Consider the following 20,000-nt stretch of genomic DNA (forward strand, 5'->3'; position numbering starts at 1 on the left):
GCATACCCCAAAAAATGTATGAAATTTCAGCTTAGAATTTCTTCTTATACATGTTATCTATCTAGGGGTCTTCAATGGGGTTGAAGAATTTTATTGAGTAGAAAAGTTTTCTTCTCAATTGAATTGCAAGTTTCTATTCAGGATATGGTCAGCTGTGTGTGCAAGTGCATGCGTGTTTTGTTTTGTTGTTTTGGTGGGTATGCTGTTCTGTGGAAGGAAATATTATTGTGTCAAAACAATTTTTATTTCTTTTTTATCCAGGAAATGGTTAGCTGTATGTATATATTTTATGAAATAAGTGGGTGGGTCTGGTACTATTGTACATATTTGTTTTGGTAGGTTAAAGGGAATGCCCAATTTTGTGTGTTGTGGGTGATATAATGTCAACAGAAGGTACTGCTTGGAGTCCATGGTTTTATAGAACTTATCCGTTTCTATTTTGTCATCCGCGCTGGTGATTGCGATATCTAGAAAGGCAAGTTCCTTAGAGTTAAACTCCATTATGAATTAGATGTTGTTGCTTAGGTTGATCAGCAAATTTTTGAATTCTGTAAGTATATCAAGATTATCCTGTCATTAGATACAGCAATCATCCAAGTATCCTTTCCAGGTATTTTTAAGTTGTGTATGAAATGTATCTCCGAATAGAAGAAGGGAATGGTTGTAAAGCTTAAGTTCATGGAATCCCATGACTAAATTGGCATATGTAGAGGCTACCTTCGTACCCATTGCTGTTCCTCATATTTGCCTGTACGCTGATCAATGGATCAGCATACAGGCAAAAGAATTGCTCTGTAGAATGAATTTGATGTCAATGTCTTTTTTTATGCGTTCAGCAGTTCAGGTTGGTGTGTGTCCAGTCAGTACTGAATTGCAGTTATTCTTTAGTCATAGTGTATGTTCGTGTGTAGGTTGACAACATCAAAGAAAGCAGAAAACTGTTCCTGTTGAATTGGTTCTTTATGTATACTATGACATGAAAAGAAAGATTAATACACACAGACGTACATACATGCATGGTAGATGCAAATATATACATACACACATTCATATGCATGTATATACCCTACAGTACAGTGGTTGAATTATCTTTTTGAGTGTTTTTGCCATCTTCAATAAGCAATTCTCGCTTTTTCGGCATCGTTAAGCGTAATTTTCCCCAGAATTTCTCAAGTTTGCACCTATCTTCTTCATTGGACCCTGGCCATTCCAAATAGGTGATTGACTTGAGGATGTAAGAAAGGTTTTTGTCCAGTTCTAGTTTATTTAAGTCACGGAATATAATTGGGATGATCTTTTGACGTTTCTTAAGCATTTCCTGGTGAGCAATTTGATATTCCATGCGTGTCCATTCGCTGATCACATAATCAGGGGACAGAACTAAGATTGTTCGTCGACTCTTCTCCACAGCGTTAATTATGTTGTTGGAAATAGCTGCAAGAAAAAAGGCAAAAATAAGAGTTGTTGTCGCCGTTCTTGTTGTTTAGCACCAAGTAAGCCCCAATACGGCAAATCTATTTTATTCTTTTATTCTTTTACTTGTTTCAGTCATTTGATTGCGGCCATGCTGGAACATTACCTTAATATGTTTAATAATGGTCCAGCATTGGCCATCCCATCTTTATTTACAGCAGATTCTACATGCGTTTTACTCCACCGTTTATTTTAGACGGTACAGTATGATTTGAGGGAACTTTGACTGCTACTTCTACTAGGTGGATCGATCCCACAAAAATTATTTCCTTGGTTCGTAAAACTGAAGTATTCAGATATGCTAATAAATTAATTGAATTATAATTGAATTATACTTGTTTCGCGTCCGAATATTATGAATTCTGGCCCACTTTAATAGAATTAGGAAATGAGTTCTTTCTGCTAGAAAATGAAGAGGAGAAGCATCTAAACTTTTAAAACCAAAAACAAATATCATGCGTAGAAATTAATAATTTACATTCGTATTTATTTAAATTTCCCCCATATCATAACTAGTAAAACTGCTAATTAAAGTGGTAGACTAAGAATTATACTTGAAGCTAATTGGATAACGATAATCTACGCGGAGCTTTAACTCATACAGTAGTAGTACAACTAACTGCACACGCGAGATAAATACATACATAAACATATACGTATATATACATATTTATGTGTATATGTACACATGTTCATACACATATATTTACATATACAAAACGTATATATATATATATATATATATATATATATATATATATATATATATATATGCATATATGCATATATATATATATATATATATATATGCATATATGCATACATTCACATAATACACTCTCTCTGGCACTCATATATATATATATATATATATATATATATATATATATATATATATATATATATATATATATATATATATGTGAGGGGGGGGGTGTATATATATAAATATTCTAAAAATCTTAGGGAATAATAAGTATTCCAGGTTTTCAGGAACTACCTAATTGTCTAGTAAGTTAATTTCCACTAACCTTTATATTCTGTAACTTTAAAATCTACTCGTAGAAAACACTTTCATCATAAAGATATTTTACTAGTAGCATTAGGGAACTTTCAATAGTTACAACGACTTTAGAATAATCATAACATAGTAATGGTCTATCATACATGCAATACAATAGTAACTGATGAACTTAAGTAAAAGAGAATAATTAGGTAATCTAGATCTTCAAATTGTAGCAGAACATATGTAATGATACGTACAATACCCCATTATAGCGTTAGACTGATACGATATATTCTTCTTTAAACATCGATTTTCCAAAGGAGAGATAAATTTGTTTTTCAAATTATAAAGGCATTTTCTCACTTGTATGTAGTAATTATGGTTAAAGGAATTAGCTTTAATTCTGCTCTTAGAAGTAGGCCTAAAGACGGGATTATACGTAGTATCATAATCAATGTTATTATAGGTGTTATCCCAAATTTCAGATACTAATTTTACTTTTGTTATATGCTGCTATAAGTTCAACAAATGTCTGGTAGGTGAATAGGAAAATTTTACTTTATGGCAATTAAATAATTTACCATACTTACTTGGAAGTGGGAAATATTTATTCAGTGCCGTAAAGAATTTCCGAGGAATATTAGTAGCTATGTCAGATGCGAATCGTGCATTATATGAGATAATATTCCTTGATTTAATCTTTCTATCTTTTATAGATACGTTTTTTTTATATTAATATTAGCATCATCAACGTTAGATATATTCTTGCCGTAATTTTTATGCTTAAAGTTATACATATCAATAAACTCACAATTATTATTATTATTATTATTATTATTATTATTATTATTATTATTATTATTATTATTATTTACATTATTTACATTTGACGGATATTTCTCCTCATCTTGTTTGTTGTTAACACAACATTTCGGCTGATGTACCCTCCAGCCTTCAACAGGTGTCTTGGGGAAATTTCGAACCTGGGTTCTCATTCTTAAGGTATTTTTCGATGTTGTTATTAATCACTACGCCATATGCCCGTGGACATATGGCGTAGTGGTTAAGAGCGCGGGCTACTAACCCCAAGATTCCGAGTTCAATTCTAGGCAGTGACCTGAATGATAATAATAATAATAATAATAATAATAATAATAATAATAATAATAATAGTAATAGTAATAATAATAATAATAATATCCTTAACTGGACACTAAATGAACTAGCGAAAATAGACAGGAAAATGAAAAATAATGACAGGCTCTGAGATACACCACCCAAAATCTGACATAGAAAGGCTATGTATACAACAATCAGAAGGTGGGAGAGGCCTTATACAGCTGGAAAACTATTATAAAATAACCACCATAGGACTGCAAAAATACCTACTTCAGAAGCAAGGAAAACTAATACAAATAGCCACAAAACACGGGCAAAACAAAAAAACTGTTTTCAGTATATAAGGAAGCTGACAAATACAAACAAGAAATCATACTACCTAATAATGAATAAATAAATAAATAATAATAATAATAATAATAATAATAATAATAATAATAATAATAATAATAATAATAATAATAATAATAAGAAGAAGAAGAAGAAGAAGAAGAAGAAGAAGAAGAAGAAGAAACAAGAAGAGCTATAAAACAAATGAAAGCCAAACTGAAACTAGAACAGCAACGGACCATGATAAAACGATAGCAAGAAAAGCCCCTTCATGGCAAATACTGGGCTAAACTAAATGCAAGAGAAATAGACAGCGAATAATACCAGCAATGGTTGAGAAACTCAGGACTCAAAGCAGAGACTGAAGGATTTTTAATTGCTGCACAAGACCAAAGCCTCCCCACCAGAAATTACCAAAAACATATAATGAAAAGAAACATTACAAGTAACTGCAGAATATGTGGAGATGGACAAGAAACAATAAATCATATTATCTCTGGCTGCCCAGTCCTGGCTAAGAAGGAATATATTCACAGACACGACAGAGCTGGGACCTACATACACTGGAAGCTATGCCAACACTATGGAATAACAACAGAAAAAAGATGGTATAGGCACACGCCAGAAAAGGTCACAGAAAACGAGCTATTTTATACATTTCCAGATATTTCTTAATCCAGCTATGTGGTAGGCTATCAAAAGCTTTTTTATAGTCTATCATCCAAGCCCTTGACAAGTTTTTGTGTCGTTTGTGACAACCTTCCTATTGTTGAGTAACTGATCTTTACAACCATAAGATCCACGTATACATCGTTTTTGCTCATTAGGGAATATGCTATTTTCTATGATATTAAAAAAACTATGGGTATATTCAGTTAGGACAGATGTTAGCGTTTTATACATTGTTGTTAAGCAGGTTATGGGTCGATAATTTTTTGGATCATTTGTTTCTTCATTTTTTTGGAAGCTGGAATGTTAAACCATTGACTAGCCAAGAGGGGATCATACTAGGATGTTGCAAAACATCGTTGTAAAGTTTTGTTAGTAGTTCTCTGGGAAGGAATTCAACCAGAAGCTAGGAATTGTATTCTTTCCTGAAGACTTCCGTTTGCTTGACCTCCTAAGGAGTCTAAGCCTGAAGCTATTCTATCAATCCAAGGGGCCTTTTCATTGTGTGTTTTCTCTTCTGCCCAAATTTTATTCCCAAATTCCTACACTTCTTTTGATGGGACAGACTTTACTGTAACTGGTATCTTCCCTATCTTCCTGTAAAAATGTTGGGGGTTATTTTAGAACATGTTGTGCTTGAAGTATCTAACGCGCTTTTCATACCTTACTATGCGGGCAGCTTTAGCACGTACTTATTGCCTGATGTTAGGGAACGGATCTGTCTGTTTAGGGTTAATTTTTTGAGACAACACCGTCTCCGAGTTCTCTGCATGTAAACATTGCTCGTAACGTAACATCTGAAGGTTAACAGATCTATAGAGAGTATGTGACCCTTTGTGATCCGGTCGACGACTAATCTGGTTTCTAATTTGCTTTGTTGTCATTGAGGCATGACGAGCTTCGACGTTGTCATCATCATTATTATTATTATTATTATTATTATTACTGTCTGTCTGTCTATCTATCTATCTATCTATCTATCTATCTATCTATCTATCTATCTATCTATCTATATATCTGTCTTTCTATTTATCAGGTTCAGCGCACATGATTAGTCCTATTTGAAAATCAGAACGCTATTATATGTATTGATTGTAGACATAAAGCACGTTATATACATGTCTGCCGAATTACCGTGTCTCTATGGCATGAGACTATTAGTAGCGCTAATTTTAATACTGTCTACATTAAATGATATATGTGTGTGCGTGTGTGTGTTTGTGTATGTGTGTGAGTGTGTGTACACGCGCGTTCACACGTATATAAGCATCAAAGTATATTTGTATACACACTTAATATGGCTGCAAGTCTAAAGCATTAAAGCATTAACCATTACCATTGGCTCTCTTCTAGCTGATGGCTAGGGTGAAGGGAACGGTGTTGAATTAAGATATTTAGCGATTTAACCACAGAGAAAATTAAAACATTAAGTATGATATTTTCTGTGAATTCGAGTTCGATGCATATGAAAAGATAGTTGTATAACATTTCACTTGAAATAATTGTCAAATCATCTTCAAACTATACCCTATTGTTTTAAAAAAAGAAACGTTATATTGAATAATCTAATACTAGATATGTTATGTCTGATTGAAGGAAAGGCTGGACACGACTAGAACATGTATCATTAAAGGTCTACTGCATTAGGGCTGAACTGGTACTAAAAAACGACAACATAAAAGTAAAGAAAATTGAAAAGAGAACACGTGACTTACTTTCACCGACAAGAAAGTCTCTGAAATGGACACACAATTTAAAACCCATTTCATTCTCTAGGGTGGGAAACAGTGTGTTAAATACCCAATATTCATCCGATGTTGCAGAACGGAACGAGATGAAAGCGTCGTACTCTTTACCATCTGAAATATACACATATATAGTATAATCTACCAATGAGTAATAAAAATAAGAATCTATACTGCCCAATGTCAGTAATACAAATCAAAGAAAACAGTGACAACGAGTGGAGAGAGAACAAAAACATGTTTAAAGAAATGATATCCACGGGATTTCATCACTTTAAGGCAGTGTCCCTACTTCCGACGATGTCAAACATTAAAAATTATTACCTGACGTGGTTTGGGAATATACTAGCATGCTTATATTCAGAATATGTTTACTTATGCACATATATGTTTTGTCTATGCCAACACACACGCTCCCCCCCCCCGCACACACACACACACACACACACACACCAACGAGGATGCCTGAAAAATTCCTGGCTTTGGGTAAAGGAAAATATAGGAAAATCAGTTAATTATGATTTTATTCAACATATTTCCCTCTCAGATTTACAAACTTATTGCAGCGGAAGATTGGACCCTCAACCAAGCATTTTGCGACACCTTTAAAACCAGAAACTTTTCAGCACCCCACACACGCACCCCACACACGCACCCCACACACGCACCCCACACACGCACCCCACACGCGCACTTGCATGCACAGTATAACGACATTCCATCCTTGATGAACATTATAAACAAAAAATAAACTATGTTGCACTATGTAACTAAAAAGAATCCAAACATAACAGCAAAAGTAGACGGATCAGAATACTTAGCATATTTGAGAACTTCTCTCGTTAGCTGCCAATCGGATGTCAATGTGATATCGACATCTTAAAGCAGATCACTACTTCCGATGATGGCAAACAACATTGAGGATATGGTGTAATGCTGTTTGGAAATATACGGACATATTTGATCCCAGAATACAAATTACAAATGTATGAATTGTAAACAGTAATATACAAGACGAAAATTAACACTTTATCAACCAAGCCCATTTTGCTCATTATTTGTGTGATGAGTAATTGGTGACTCCCTTAGTAAGCAAAGTGAGAAAGTATCTATAATTAAATACTAATAAATAAATACATACGAAACATTACTTGATCTAAAAATGATGAAACACTAAAGTGGTGAAAAAAAAAGAATGTGCTAGATGATCAGTGTTCAGTTGCCGATCTTATTACGACTGACTCCAATTTTGCTCAGCAAACTCCCTCAAGTAATCTTATGATAAAGCACGAATATTTATTGAATTGGGACTCGTTGAGGATGGTAGGTACCGAAACTGGAGTGCTAATCATTAGCTAATGAGAAGGAATGATAAAAGGTGTAAAGAGAAGAAATAAAAACTGAAATAATGTTGAGTTAAAAACACACTCAAATTAACTTCGGGAGTAACGGTTAATACAGCCCAAGTACACACCCTACTACTAGTCTCCTTTAACCAAACGTACTTCTAATTTTACCACTATTCGTTATCTACCTTAAACTTTTAGCTTTTCACTTTAATAGTAAGCTTGAAATAACTACAAACTTATATCATTGTGGAAATCTTGACAACAATTAAATTGTTAATTAATATTTTCACATTATAATTGCCTAATCATTCGTTTTATACGATTCGGAACCATGTAGTTGGGAAGCAAGCTTCTAACCGCACAGACACATACTGTGTGTTTGTGCCGTACTTCGTCTCTGAATGTACGAGTCGATATCTAATCAGGCAACAGGCAAGGTGTTTAACCTCCTTCTACCACGACACCAGAGCTGCCCGGGACTACCCACTGATGTAGGCGACAATGCTTCCGCACAACATGTGTACTATATATATTTTATCTTTGTCTCATAACCGTGCATCCCAAATTATCAAACTATATATATGTATATATATATATATATATATATATATATATATATATATATATATATATAAGAAAGTTAAATGTTATGACCGGTCATATAGTGACTATTGATTGGCTACCTATACCGCGCTCATCAGATTCAAATGGTTGAAGGCACATAAACTCTCTGCAACTAGACCAGTTGTAGGGAAGTTATGCGCCTATACTGATGAGCGCTTTATAGGTGCGAACCAATAATCACTCTGTGACCAGCCATAACATTTAACTTCCTAAAAAATATATTACTGCTCTAATGATTTAGAGGTTTTTCGGATATATGAACTACTGACGGATACATGAACTACAGGTTCCGATTTCCACTACTGAAGGTTACTCGTTTCCGATCGTAAGTTGGTAAACCGAGCCTGGTTTACTTTTGAAATATTCACTATCTGAATATGTTTTTAAATATGAAATAAAAGTTTGAAGAAAATGATTATCCTCATCTTCTTCTGTTTAAAAACTTTTGTGAATGACAAGTTAAATTCTTAATTAAATAGTTCATTTTCTGCCAGGATAAAAATATTAAAAACATATTGAATAGGAACAGTGTTAAAGCTAGTTATTCAGCTTGCAATAATTTCGTGTGTTATACCAGAAATTATGAAGCTGCGAAGCTAAATAGAAGATAGATGCAAACAGCTAGCCAACAAAGATCATGCAGCAGTAGAATTAATGAGAACTTTCCACTAGAAGGTAACTGTCTGGCAACGTCGATAGTATTGAATGTCAAGGTTAAATCAAACAACGGTGATGAACCTAAACCATATACTGAGCAACGGAACTCACATTAAAAAACTGTCATTACAAGCATTCCTTTTTTAACCCCGATAGAAATGATGTAACGGCTTTGTAGAAAGTACATGGTTTTCATGAGACAAGCCCTCACGAATTCACAATTGGCTTGTCTATTGTAGATAGCGCGCAACCATACAGGAATGGAAGCTCCAAATCAAATATGCAGTGTGATTTTTGTCTGAGCGAAAAATTCAGAATTTTGACTCAAGGCAGTAATAGTTAGAACAAAAGAACTGAAGAATTAACGCCTTGAATGAACGCAACTAATTATCTTTTACGTAAATACAAGCTTCCTTGAATTTCATTCTGGTTGAGGGGAAATGAACCGTTCGTTTCAAAATGTTTAATGAATAGGATTTATTGATAGATGATTTAATATGCGTGGATGCATGTTTATGTGTACATATGTGTATATATACATATGTGTATATATACATATGTGTATATATACATATGTGTATATATACATATGTGTATATATACATATGTGTGTAGACGCATTCAAAATGAACATCCACATACAGTTACAGTTTTTTAAATCATTAAATTACAGTGACAGATGTTTTGATGGGAATCTTCAACCGTTATTCCTTGTGCTGATATTTGTGTAAATGTTCAATAACAGGAGATTCCCTATATTTATTCTAGGACTGTCTTTTTTCCGAATGGCAATGTATATCAATTTTGCGATAATATCATGTCGCATAGGGACGTAGTATCTTAATGACACTTTTGGACAGCTATTAACCACATGTTTGATGTCTTCCACGGAAATATGACATAATCTACATTTACTGTTGCATCTTAGAATTCCAAGCGCTTCGTTGTCTCTTTTGTTGATTAGATATTTAGCAGCATTCTCCTGTTCTTGGATTGCAAATGCATAACCTTCGAAATGTGATGCGATGTAGCGGTCACGAGTTCAAGAGAGGCTTCACATCATGTCAATGTTACTATCTTCTTCAAGTCTTCGAGAAACATACACTTGCATGGCATTTTTTTGGTTTGCTGTGCTTTTCACCTCCAGGTCTTCTTCGAGGTATGTTAGCCCGGCTGATTTGAGGGTTGTATGGGAGGTTGTGAGGGAAAGAGTACTTCCTGAGGAGCTCACCTCCAACACGTAGGATATTGTTGCCTTCACTTTTCAGCACTGAGTTAATGTATTTATTTTGCTGCCGGTTTTTTTTAGCAAGTGTTCTCTGTGAGAGACTATGCGACATTCGAAAGCTGTCTCAAGCGTCTACCTCTTTTATCACTTCTTAGGTAGAACGTGTCGATATCAGTAATTTTGTGAATATTTCTAGTTGATATTAGAATCTTGCGGGTTTTAATGTATTTAGAGTGGATTTATTCGATGGACCAGTTAAGTATCCCAAATGTTGGAATCAGCATTGGCATTGTAGATGCATTGTGGGATATTGTCTTGTTGCAAGAGGTGAGTTGAGACTGCTATATTTTTCTTAGTCTCGTGTAATATTCTTGGATCAGTCTATCTTTATTGACAACAACTTTGTATGATATATTTTCATCAATGTAGCTTTCTTTGTGTGGGACAGGAGAGATAGTGTTACCATTGATGCACAAAGTTTGTGTCTGGGGAATTAAGAACATTTCTTCTGGCCAAATTCTATTCCTATCTCAGCTGAAAATGTTCATTCCTGCTACTTTTTTAGCATTTATTTTTATTCTTTATTCTTTTACTTGTTTCAGTCATTTCACTGCGGCCATGCTGGAGCACAACATTTAGTCGAGCAATTTGACTCCAGGAGTTATTCTTTATAAGACTAGTACTTACTCTATCAGTTCCTTTTGCCGAACCGCTAAGTTACGGGGACGTAAGCAAACCAGCATCGGTTGTCAAGCGATGGTGGGAGACAAACGCAAATATACGCGCGCGCACGCACGCACACACACACACACACACACACACACACACACACACACACACACACACACACACACACACACACATGCAATGGGCTTCTTTCAGTTTCCGTCTACCAAATCCACTTTCAACGCTTTGGTCGACCCGAGGCTATAGTAGAATACACTTGTCCAAGGTGCCACGCAGTGGGACTGAACTCGGAACCATGTTGTTGGTAAGCAAGCTACTTACTACACAGCCACTCCTGCGCCTTTGTTAATTTAGCAAAAGTCTTGAGGTCATTCACATTAATATCTCTAATGTATGTATATATGTATGTATGTATGTATGTATATATGCATGCATGCATGCATGCATGTATGTATGTATGTATGTATGTATGTATGTATGTATGTATGCATGTATATCTCTTCTATTTTCTAATTATTATAAATCTTCCACTTTGGAAGGAGCCAGCTTCCAACAAAGATACAAGGCTCTATCTTTGGGATGTAGATAACACAGACAAATTCACATTTGGAACTTGAGAAAAGTGAAATCAAGAGAAGACTGAGGATAGTCAAGAAGATCATATCCCTGAATAGTATATGGAAGGATAAGGCCATCTTCTTGCGAACAAAAAGCGACACACACATATATATATATATATATATATATATATATATATATATATCTGTAAAAATATGTGACAATTATTCGGTAGCCATGATAAAACTCCGAATTTCGGATGCCGGGGCGGAAACCCACGCCACCATCTCTTCAGTTATCTGGCCATTGAAAATTCCTATAGAAATGACCGTTAACAGTCAACCACACAGTAATTTCCCTTCGTTTAACGGTCATTTTTATAGGCATCCGAAACTCGGAGTTTTATCATGGCTACCGAATAATTGTCACATATTTTTACAGATAAATTCCTCTATTTACATAATATCGAGGTCTCTTTCTTTCTTTTGTTGTCTTTTTTATCAATGTATATATATATATATAGCGTACGAACTTACCATGGTCTTCATAATTCTGGAATGTGTAGATAATCTTGAGAATGAAAGTGACTCTGTATCTCCACATGACATACACCATCACTGCGAGGACGAAGGACAATAATAATGGAATGGCGAGAAAACCCAAGTAACGTTTGTCCCATTTTTCTACCGTAGTCGGTGGTATTTCTGCAAAGATTATAAGAATAAGGTCTTAGAAATCTGCACGTTTGTGTTAGTACTATACAGTGAAATCGAGATGGAAGAGTCGTCCGTGTCTGAGCGGAAGAAGTCTGAAGCTAAGTAATTCAGAGGAGCAGAGACTGTCGAATTGCTGAGAGGCTGGGAAATTAATATCTAGCCTTATATTTCTGTATAGCATAGTGGTTCTTAGACAGTACGTTGCAAGTTGTATCGACATGCATGGTAGACTTTTTTATAATATAACCGAAGACTTCATAAATCCATACTAAAGCTTCAGATGGTACATGCCTAGAGGTTAGTAGTGTTGCATTTACGATCGCAAAATCGTGATTTCAGTTCCTGAACTAGCTTGTGTGCAAAACTCTTCATCTCATGTTGCTCTACGATCACTTCGGCATCTGAAATGTGGTGCAGCTTACACCAGTTCAGCAACGTCGATTTGATGAAGAGAGGAAGCTAATGTAAAAGACGAAAATTTGATCAGTAAGAATAAACCATTTGGGCAGGTTGTTCTACAAGAAACTGCAGAACCGTGTTTTTCTCGGACTATGGGAGACTGTCTTCACTAAGGCTTGAATATCTTTAAACACAAACAAATGTGTGGAAGATGTATGGCTTAGTGGTTAGGCTATTCGGCCCAAGGTCGTGAGTTCGAGTACACTCAGCTGGCAAAAATCAGTCGTATGTGTAACTAACCTTGTCACATTCTATGTCATGTCGGGTCTCCATGAAAACTACGTTGAAGGCACACATGTTTGTGGAGTGCTCAATCACTTGCACGTTAATTTCACGAGCAGAGAGAGAATCAAATTATATATTGTTATTTGATTCGCTGTCTGATAGGAAATGTCTTGCATGTTTCTCCTACATATACAATTTTGTAGCTCCATTTAACGAATGAAATACGTGTAATGGTGAATAAACAATACTAAAAAGTATAATACGATATGTATTTATACATACGTATATGTACACACACACGCACGCACACACACACACACACACACACACACACACACACACACACACACACACATACACACACACACTCTCACGTACATATATTCATAAAATAAGGACATAATCAAAACGTGATTATACCATTGGATTTGAGCATAACAGTGACCGTAGAGGTAAAGATTTAAAAAAAAAATTTTTAACATATAATTATAAAATATAATTATAATTAAGTGCTACTGGATATGACAAGGCGGCCTACGCTAAAAGTAGATACCTCTAAATAGCTCTAAAATTTATTCTCTCTCTCTCTCTCTCTCTCTCTCTCTCTCTCTCTCTCTCTCTCTCTCTCTCTCTCTCTCTCTCTCTCTCTGTATATATATATATATATATATATATATATATATATATATATATATATATATATATATATATATATATATATATATATATGCATATATATATATATATATATATATATATATATATATATATGTGCATGTCTAGATATGCAACTATATGCATGAGAATACATACATAAAGCAAAACATAAATCTGAACAATGACGTACGTAGATATATACATACATGCTAACATACATACATACATATATACATACATACATACGTACATACATACATACATGCATGCATACATACGTGCATACGTGCATACATACATACATGTCTGATTGTGTTGGCCCTCCGTCGCTTACGACGACGAGGGTTCCAGTTGATCCGATCAACGGAACAGCCTGCTCGTGAAATTAACGTGCAAGTGGCTGAGCACTCCACAGACACGTGTACCCTTAACGTAGTTCTCGGGGATATTCAGCGTGACACAGTGCGACAAGGCTGACCCTTTGAATTACAGGCACAACAGAAACAGGAAGTAAGAGTGAGAGAAAGTTGTGGTGAAAGAGTACAGCAGGGTTCGCCACCATCCCCTGCCGGAGCCTCGTGGAGCTTTTAGGTGTTTTCGCTCAATAAACACTCACAACGCCCGCTCTGGGAATCGAAACCGCGATCCTATGGTCGCGAGTCCGCTTCCCTAACCACTGGGCCATTGCGCCTCCACCATACGTACGTACATACATACATACATACATACATACGTACATACATACGTGCATACATACGTGCATACATACATACATACGTACATACATAGATGCATACATACGTGCATACATACATACATACATACATGCATACATACCTGCATACATACATACATACATACATACATACATACATATATACATACATAAATATATACAAACATACATGCATATGTGTGGCATTGATTTCCGTTTACTGCAATATCTGTATAGTGAACCAGCAGCAGGTATCTGACTGAATATATCACAGACACGTGTACTTTTCACGTAACATGTACTTTTCATGTAACATGTACTTTTCATGTAACATGTACTTTTCATATCACAGACACGTGTACTTTTCATATAACACTCAGCGTGACACAGTATGACGTTTACAATTACGTCATCCGACGAACTTCCAGATATATCTATCTCACCATTTCACATAAAAACTTTGTGCCAACTCTGGGCTTTTGTCCCTTAGATTACACGCTTTGCAGTGTTATTGAATCCGAACCTCATGGTTGCAAACGAGATTCTTGATCTGTCAGCCATACTGCGTCTACTCACACACAGAAAAAGATATGCGTATCTGTATGCATGTCCGTGTGAGTGTGCGTGTGTGGGTGCATGCGTGTGTGTATGTAGTATATGCACATAATATCCTTTCCTGTAGACGTTGACCACAACTATACAAACAAAACAACAATATTTTAATCTGACCGATATTGAACGGCCGTTGAAGTACATAGGCACTACTTCTTCCTCCCGTCTATATATATTATAAAGTATAATTTAATATGAACTGTAATAAGCTGATAATATTAAAAAAAACACTTTTACTAACCTTCTATGGTGCAATTTGTATCTGGCTTATAATAGCCCTTACAGGAACATATTTCATCTCCATTGTGTAGGATGCATTCTCCATGTAAACAGTTGCGGGTACAACCTATATTACACGTCTCTCCAATCCAACCATCTTCACATTGACAGCGTGACGTCACATTATTGATGTTACTACAAGAACCATGAACGCAAACCATTACGTTGCACACTTCATGATTACATTTTTTTCCTGCATAGCCAGAATCACACTTGCATTCCATACTGCAACTTTCGTTATCAAATGTGCACTTGCCGTGATTGTGGCATGTGTCTGGCGTGCATTCATTTCTACAATTTTTGGATTCATTTGTATGGTTACAATATTTTCCATCGAACTTCGGCGGACAGACGCATGCTGCTTTGCATTCACTATCCTGTCTACATGTTCCTCCGTTCTTGCAAGGGTCAACAAATGAACATATATTATAGCTACATATTACTGTTTCACTCACAGAGAAACATGCAATGAAAGACATCGAAAATATTAACAACTTTACAGTTGACATTTCCATCCTGAATTTTGGTTTTGAATAATTCTGCAAGACTGCGATGAGAAATCTGAAAGAAGGGAAAAATAATAATAAATGAGTATATATATATATATATATATATATATATATATATATATATATATATATATATATATATATATATATATATATATATATATATATATATATATATATATATATATATTGTATCCCAGCATGGTCGCTGCCTAATGAATGAAACGAGCAAAACAAAAGTGTTCACATTAAGGCGGCGAGCTGGCAGAAACGTTAGCACGAAGGGCGAAATGCTTAGCAGTATTTCGTCCGCCGCTACGTTCTGAGTTCAAATTCCACCGAGGTCGACTTTCCTTTCATCCTTTCGGGTCGATTAAACAAGTACCAGTTACGTACTGGGGTCGATATAATCGACTTAATCCGTTTGTCTGTTCTTGTTTGTCCCCTCTGTGTGTAGCTCCTTGTGGGCAGTAAAGAAATAAGAATCGTTAGCATGCCGGACGAGATGCTTAGCGGTATTTCGTCCTTTACGTTCTGAGTTTAAAATCCACTGAGGTTGACTTTACCTTTCACCTTTTGGGGTCGATAAAATATGCACCAGTTGAGCACCGGGATCAATGTAATCGCCGGCCTTGTGCCTAAATTTGAAGCCAATATATGTTAATATTGCAAAAGTAACAGTAGTTGTGGTATGGGTACATACTCTGTAACAGGAAGTCACCGCATGGTGATTCCCTACGTAGATGACGCCTTTGCACCGCTCAAGCGACAGCCCTCCAATACATGGGTCTATTTAGGTTACTAGAGAGGGTTTTACGAGGCCGGAGTGCAAATCCAGCCTCAACCACTTTTACCTGTCTCTTACAAGCAGAGCAAGTGTTGAACTTATTCTTTGGCATGCCAATACCATGAAGCACTAGAGCAACGTGAAATGAAATATTTTACTCAAAAACACAACATACTACCCGGACCGGTACTCGAAACCCCGACCTTGTGATCGTGGTTGCAACACTCTAATCACTAGGCCCTTAGCCTTCAAAACATTGCCAAAAGCTGAGAAGTAAATCAAACAGGAAAAATATGGGCTTCTATTGGTAAGGAAAACAAGCGACAATATAATCCAAGTACTTGTATTTTATTGTCGTTTGAGTATGCATAAATACTTTTCTACTCTAGGCACAAGGCCCGAAATTTTCGGGAAGGGGACCAGTCGATTAGATCGACCCCAGTACTCAACTGGTACTTAATTTATCGACACCGCAGGATGAAAGGTAAACTCGACCTCGGTGGATTTTGAACTCGGAACGTAAAGACAGACGAAATAAGCATTTCGCCTGGTGTGCTTAACGTTTCTGCCAGCTCGCCAACTTATGAGTATGCATAAATAGAGAAATGAAGAGAGATACTTAACGTCGCAAAGTTAAGAGAAAAACGTGTTTAGTTCACGTCAAGAGCTTGTAACTGAAACTGAAAATATAACTAAATAATGTAACTTTGTATTCTTAACTGGCACTAATTTCCGTTCTTTTGTTATATTCAAATAGGATTGCCAAAATTTACTTTAAACAATTAACACAAATGTTTAGTTTTAATGATATATATATATATATATATATATATATATATATATATATATATATATATATATATATATATATATATATATATATATATATATATATAGGCGTAGGAGTGGCTGCATGATAAGTAGGTTGCTTACCAGCCACATGGTTCCGGGTACATTCCCACTGAGTGGCACCTTGAGCAAGTGTCTTCTACTATAGCTTCGGGCCGACCAAAGCCTTGTGAGTGGATTTGGTAGACGGAAACGGAAAGAAGCCTGTCGTATATATATATATATATATATATATATATATATATATATATATATATATATATATGTTTGTGTGTCTGTGTTTGTCCCGATGCTGTGTTTGTCCCGCTTGACAACCGATGCTGGTGTGTTTATGTTAGCGGTTCGGCAAAAGTGACCGATAGAATAAGTACTAGGATTACAAAGAATAAGATTTGCTCGACTAAAGGCGGTGCCCCAGCATGGCCGCAGTCAAATGACTTAAACGAATAAAAGAAATGAAAAAAAAAAACTAGAAGAAATTAATCTGGTGATGATATTAAGGCAGACTTTGTGTAAAATGAATGGAAGTTGAAATTATTTAGAGGTAGGAAAATTTCAGGTTGTGAAGTACGAACATTTATAATAAATACGATAATTTTACGACGCATATCCTTTCGAAATGAGCTGAAACGTCGAAAATTGATAGGAAACATAAAATAGACTGTTAGGGAGCGAAAATAGGGGAACAACAGTTTTCTTAAGACAGAAAACGAGAAAGAGTGAGTGTAAAAGCTTTGTATATTTGACACTGGTTGTCATGGCCTGCCTACTCAAGTGTATCTCAAACCGAATTTGTTTCCTCATAACTTTCAGATAGTGTCGATTACTGTTATATCGGAATTTGTTGTTAAAACATTTCCAGAAGCGGGGTAGAGGATAATGTACAGGAGTCCAATTTGTCCCATCATAACTTTCAGAAAAAAATTTATTTTTTAATGAAATTTTCTACAAATACTTTTTAAAATGGTGTGAATGACGATATTAGAAGTTAATGGGGATAAAGAAAATTGATAGGTGCACATACATACATACATACATACATACATACATACATACATACATACATACATACATACATACATACTGTCACACACCACATATATATATCTAGAAAATGCCACTTGAAACTTCGAAGAAATTGTGATGTATGTCAGAATGTAAACGCGCACCGACAACTGCATTTTTTTTTACACTTAATTCTGATATAATCTTTATCTACACCTTCTGAAAGGTATTTGTAGAAATTTTCACTAAAAATAACCATATCTCTGGAAATTATGAGGAGATGAATTAGTGGGGGCATAGTCTCAATACTAAGACGGAATCAGATGAAAAGCGTTCAGTGGTTGGAGAGGAATAGATAAGAAAAGCTATACGACAAAATAGATAAATACTGACGTAATGAAACGATTCATAAACAAGCAGTGAGCTTATTTAAACGTTTACTGATGAAGAAAATATTTTCGCATGTCCCCTAAAAAGTTCAATGAAAATTTATTATGGTTATGTTTCAAAACCCGCTAATTTTCCACCCAGATTATAAACTTAAAGGATCACATTATTATTGATGCCCTTGGTTACCTCGCAACCTAAGTTATGTATAGACCGTCATTTTTCCGGGAGGTGGGTCTCATGAAACTTGGGTCATCACCAGACGGACCGCACTACTAAAAGTGTTCAAGTTATTCATTAGGAATGCCTTTCAGAAAGTCCCGCGCACTACGGTTGGCCCGTAATTGGACTAAAATATAATTTCAAAAGAATAACCAACCAAATAAAATCCCCAAAACCGAAACAAATAAACCAAAAATGAGATTTTCTGATAAAGACTGTGATTAACAGTTATTGTTAAAGCTTAATTTGTAAACGAAATGGTGAAACATGAAAAACATCGTAATCAAAACAAAAATATAATGGACATACCAGTTAGGTTGACGATTCAGAATATGTTACAACAATGGAGATTATACATGTCCGGCAAACTACTTCTACTGCTAGTAATAGTAGTAGTAGTAGTAGTAGTAGTAGTAGTAGTAGTAGTAGTAGTAATAATAGCAGCAGCAGCAGGGTTAGTGCTTCAATAGTTGTAATCCCAAAGGAGCTAATTTAAATTGCAGACGGAAATAGTAAAGAAAATACGGTCAAAAATTGACTTACAAATACTTATGTGGGTGTGTGACAATTGACAAGTACTAATGTGTAAGTAATAAAGTAAAATTCATAATACAAACAGAAAGAAGGAAATCGAGAGGAAGAGACACATGGAGAAGAACAGAGAACCTCGAAGCACTTGAGTAAAAGACGGTAAATATATAAAAGCAACGCTAAAATAAAGAAACAGGAAATACTCATTAAATATCCAGAAAATAAAGCAAAAATAAAGGCCTTTATTTTTTGTCTTTTATTTATTTCAGTCACTGGGTTGCGGCTATGCTGGGGCACCACTTTGAAAGGTTTTATTCAAACGAATCGATCCCTGTACTTATTTTTTTAAAGCCTGGAACTTTATCGGTTCATTATGCCGAGCTGGGAAGTTACGGCAACATAAACACTAAGACACACACATGTGTATGTACAAACATGCATATATACATGCATACATATATACAAATGTACGTACGAACACACATACACACAATATATGTATATATATATATATATAAAGTGTAGTATATTGCCACTTAAGTGTGGCTGACCCCTAGGGGTGGATGTTACTGTTGCTTTTAGCCCCAGGAGGACATCTCCTC

General features: G+C 35.4%; 1 protein-coding gene across 2 annotated transcripts in view; it reads right to left on the reverse strand.

Moving 5' to 3' along the window:
* The window catches only part of LOC106882186 (uncharacterized), a 19,707-nt gene extending 151 nt beyond the window's left edge, over window positions 1-19,556 (reverse strand). Inside the window, exons 1-5 of one of the 2 annotated variants that reach the window (XM_014932773.3) lie at window positions 19,177-19,556; window positions 15,071-15,669; window positions 11,982-12,149; window positions 6,313-6,456; window positions 1-1,434 (exon numbers count right to left, since the gene is read on the reverse strand). The exon at window positions 1-1,434 is cut by the window's left edge and continues 151 nt beyond it. In XM_014932773.3, coding sequence (XP_014788259.1) covers window positions 1,067-1,434; window positions 6,313-6,456; window positions 11,982-12,149; window positions 15,071-15,623 — 1,233 coding nt within the window. In that variant the 5' untranslated portion in view covers window positions 15,624-15,669; window positions 19,177-19,556 and the 3' untranslated portion in view covers window positions 1-1,066. The remainder of the gene's footprint in view (window positions 1,435-6,312; window positions 6,457-11,981; window positions 12,150-15,070; window positions 15,670-19,176) is intronic. The other variant, XM_052970253.2, reaches the window with a different exon arrangement.
* Window positions 19,557-20,000: the final 444 nt, after the last annotated feature.

The sequence above is a fragment of the Octopus bimaculoides genome, chromosome 8 (assembly GCF_046866305.1).
Source record: "Octopus bimaculoides isolate indiv1 chromosome 8, ASM4686630v1, whole genome shotgun sequence".
NCBI classification, from domain to species: Eukaryota; Metazoa; Mollusca; class Cephalopoda; order Octopoda; family Octopodidae; genus Octopus; species Octopus bimaculoides.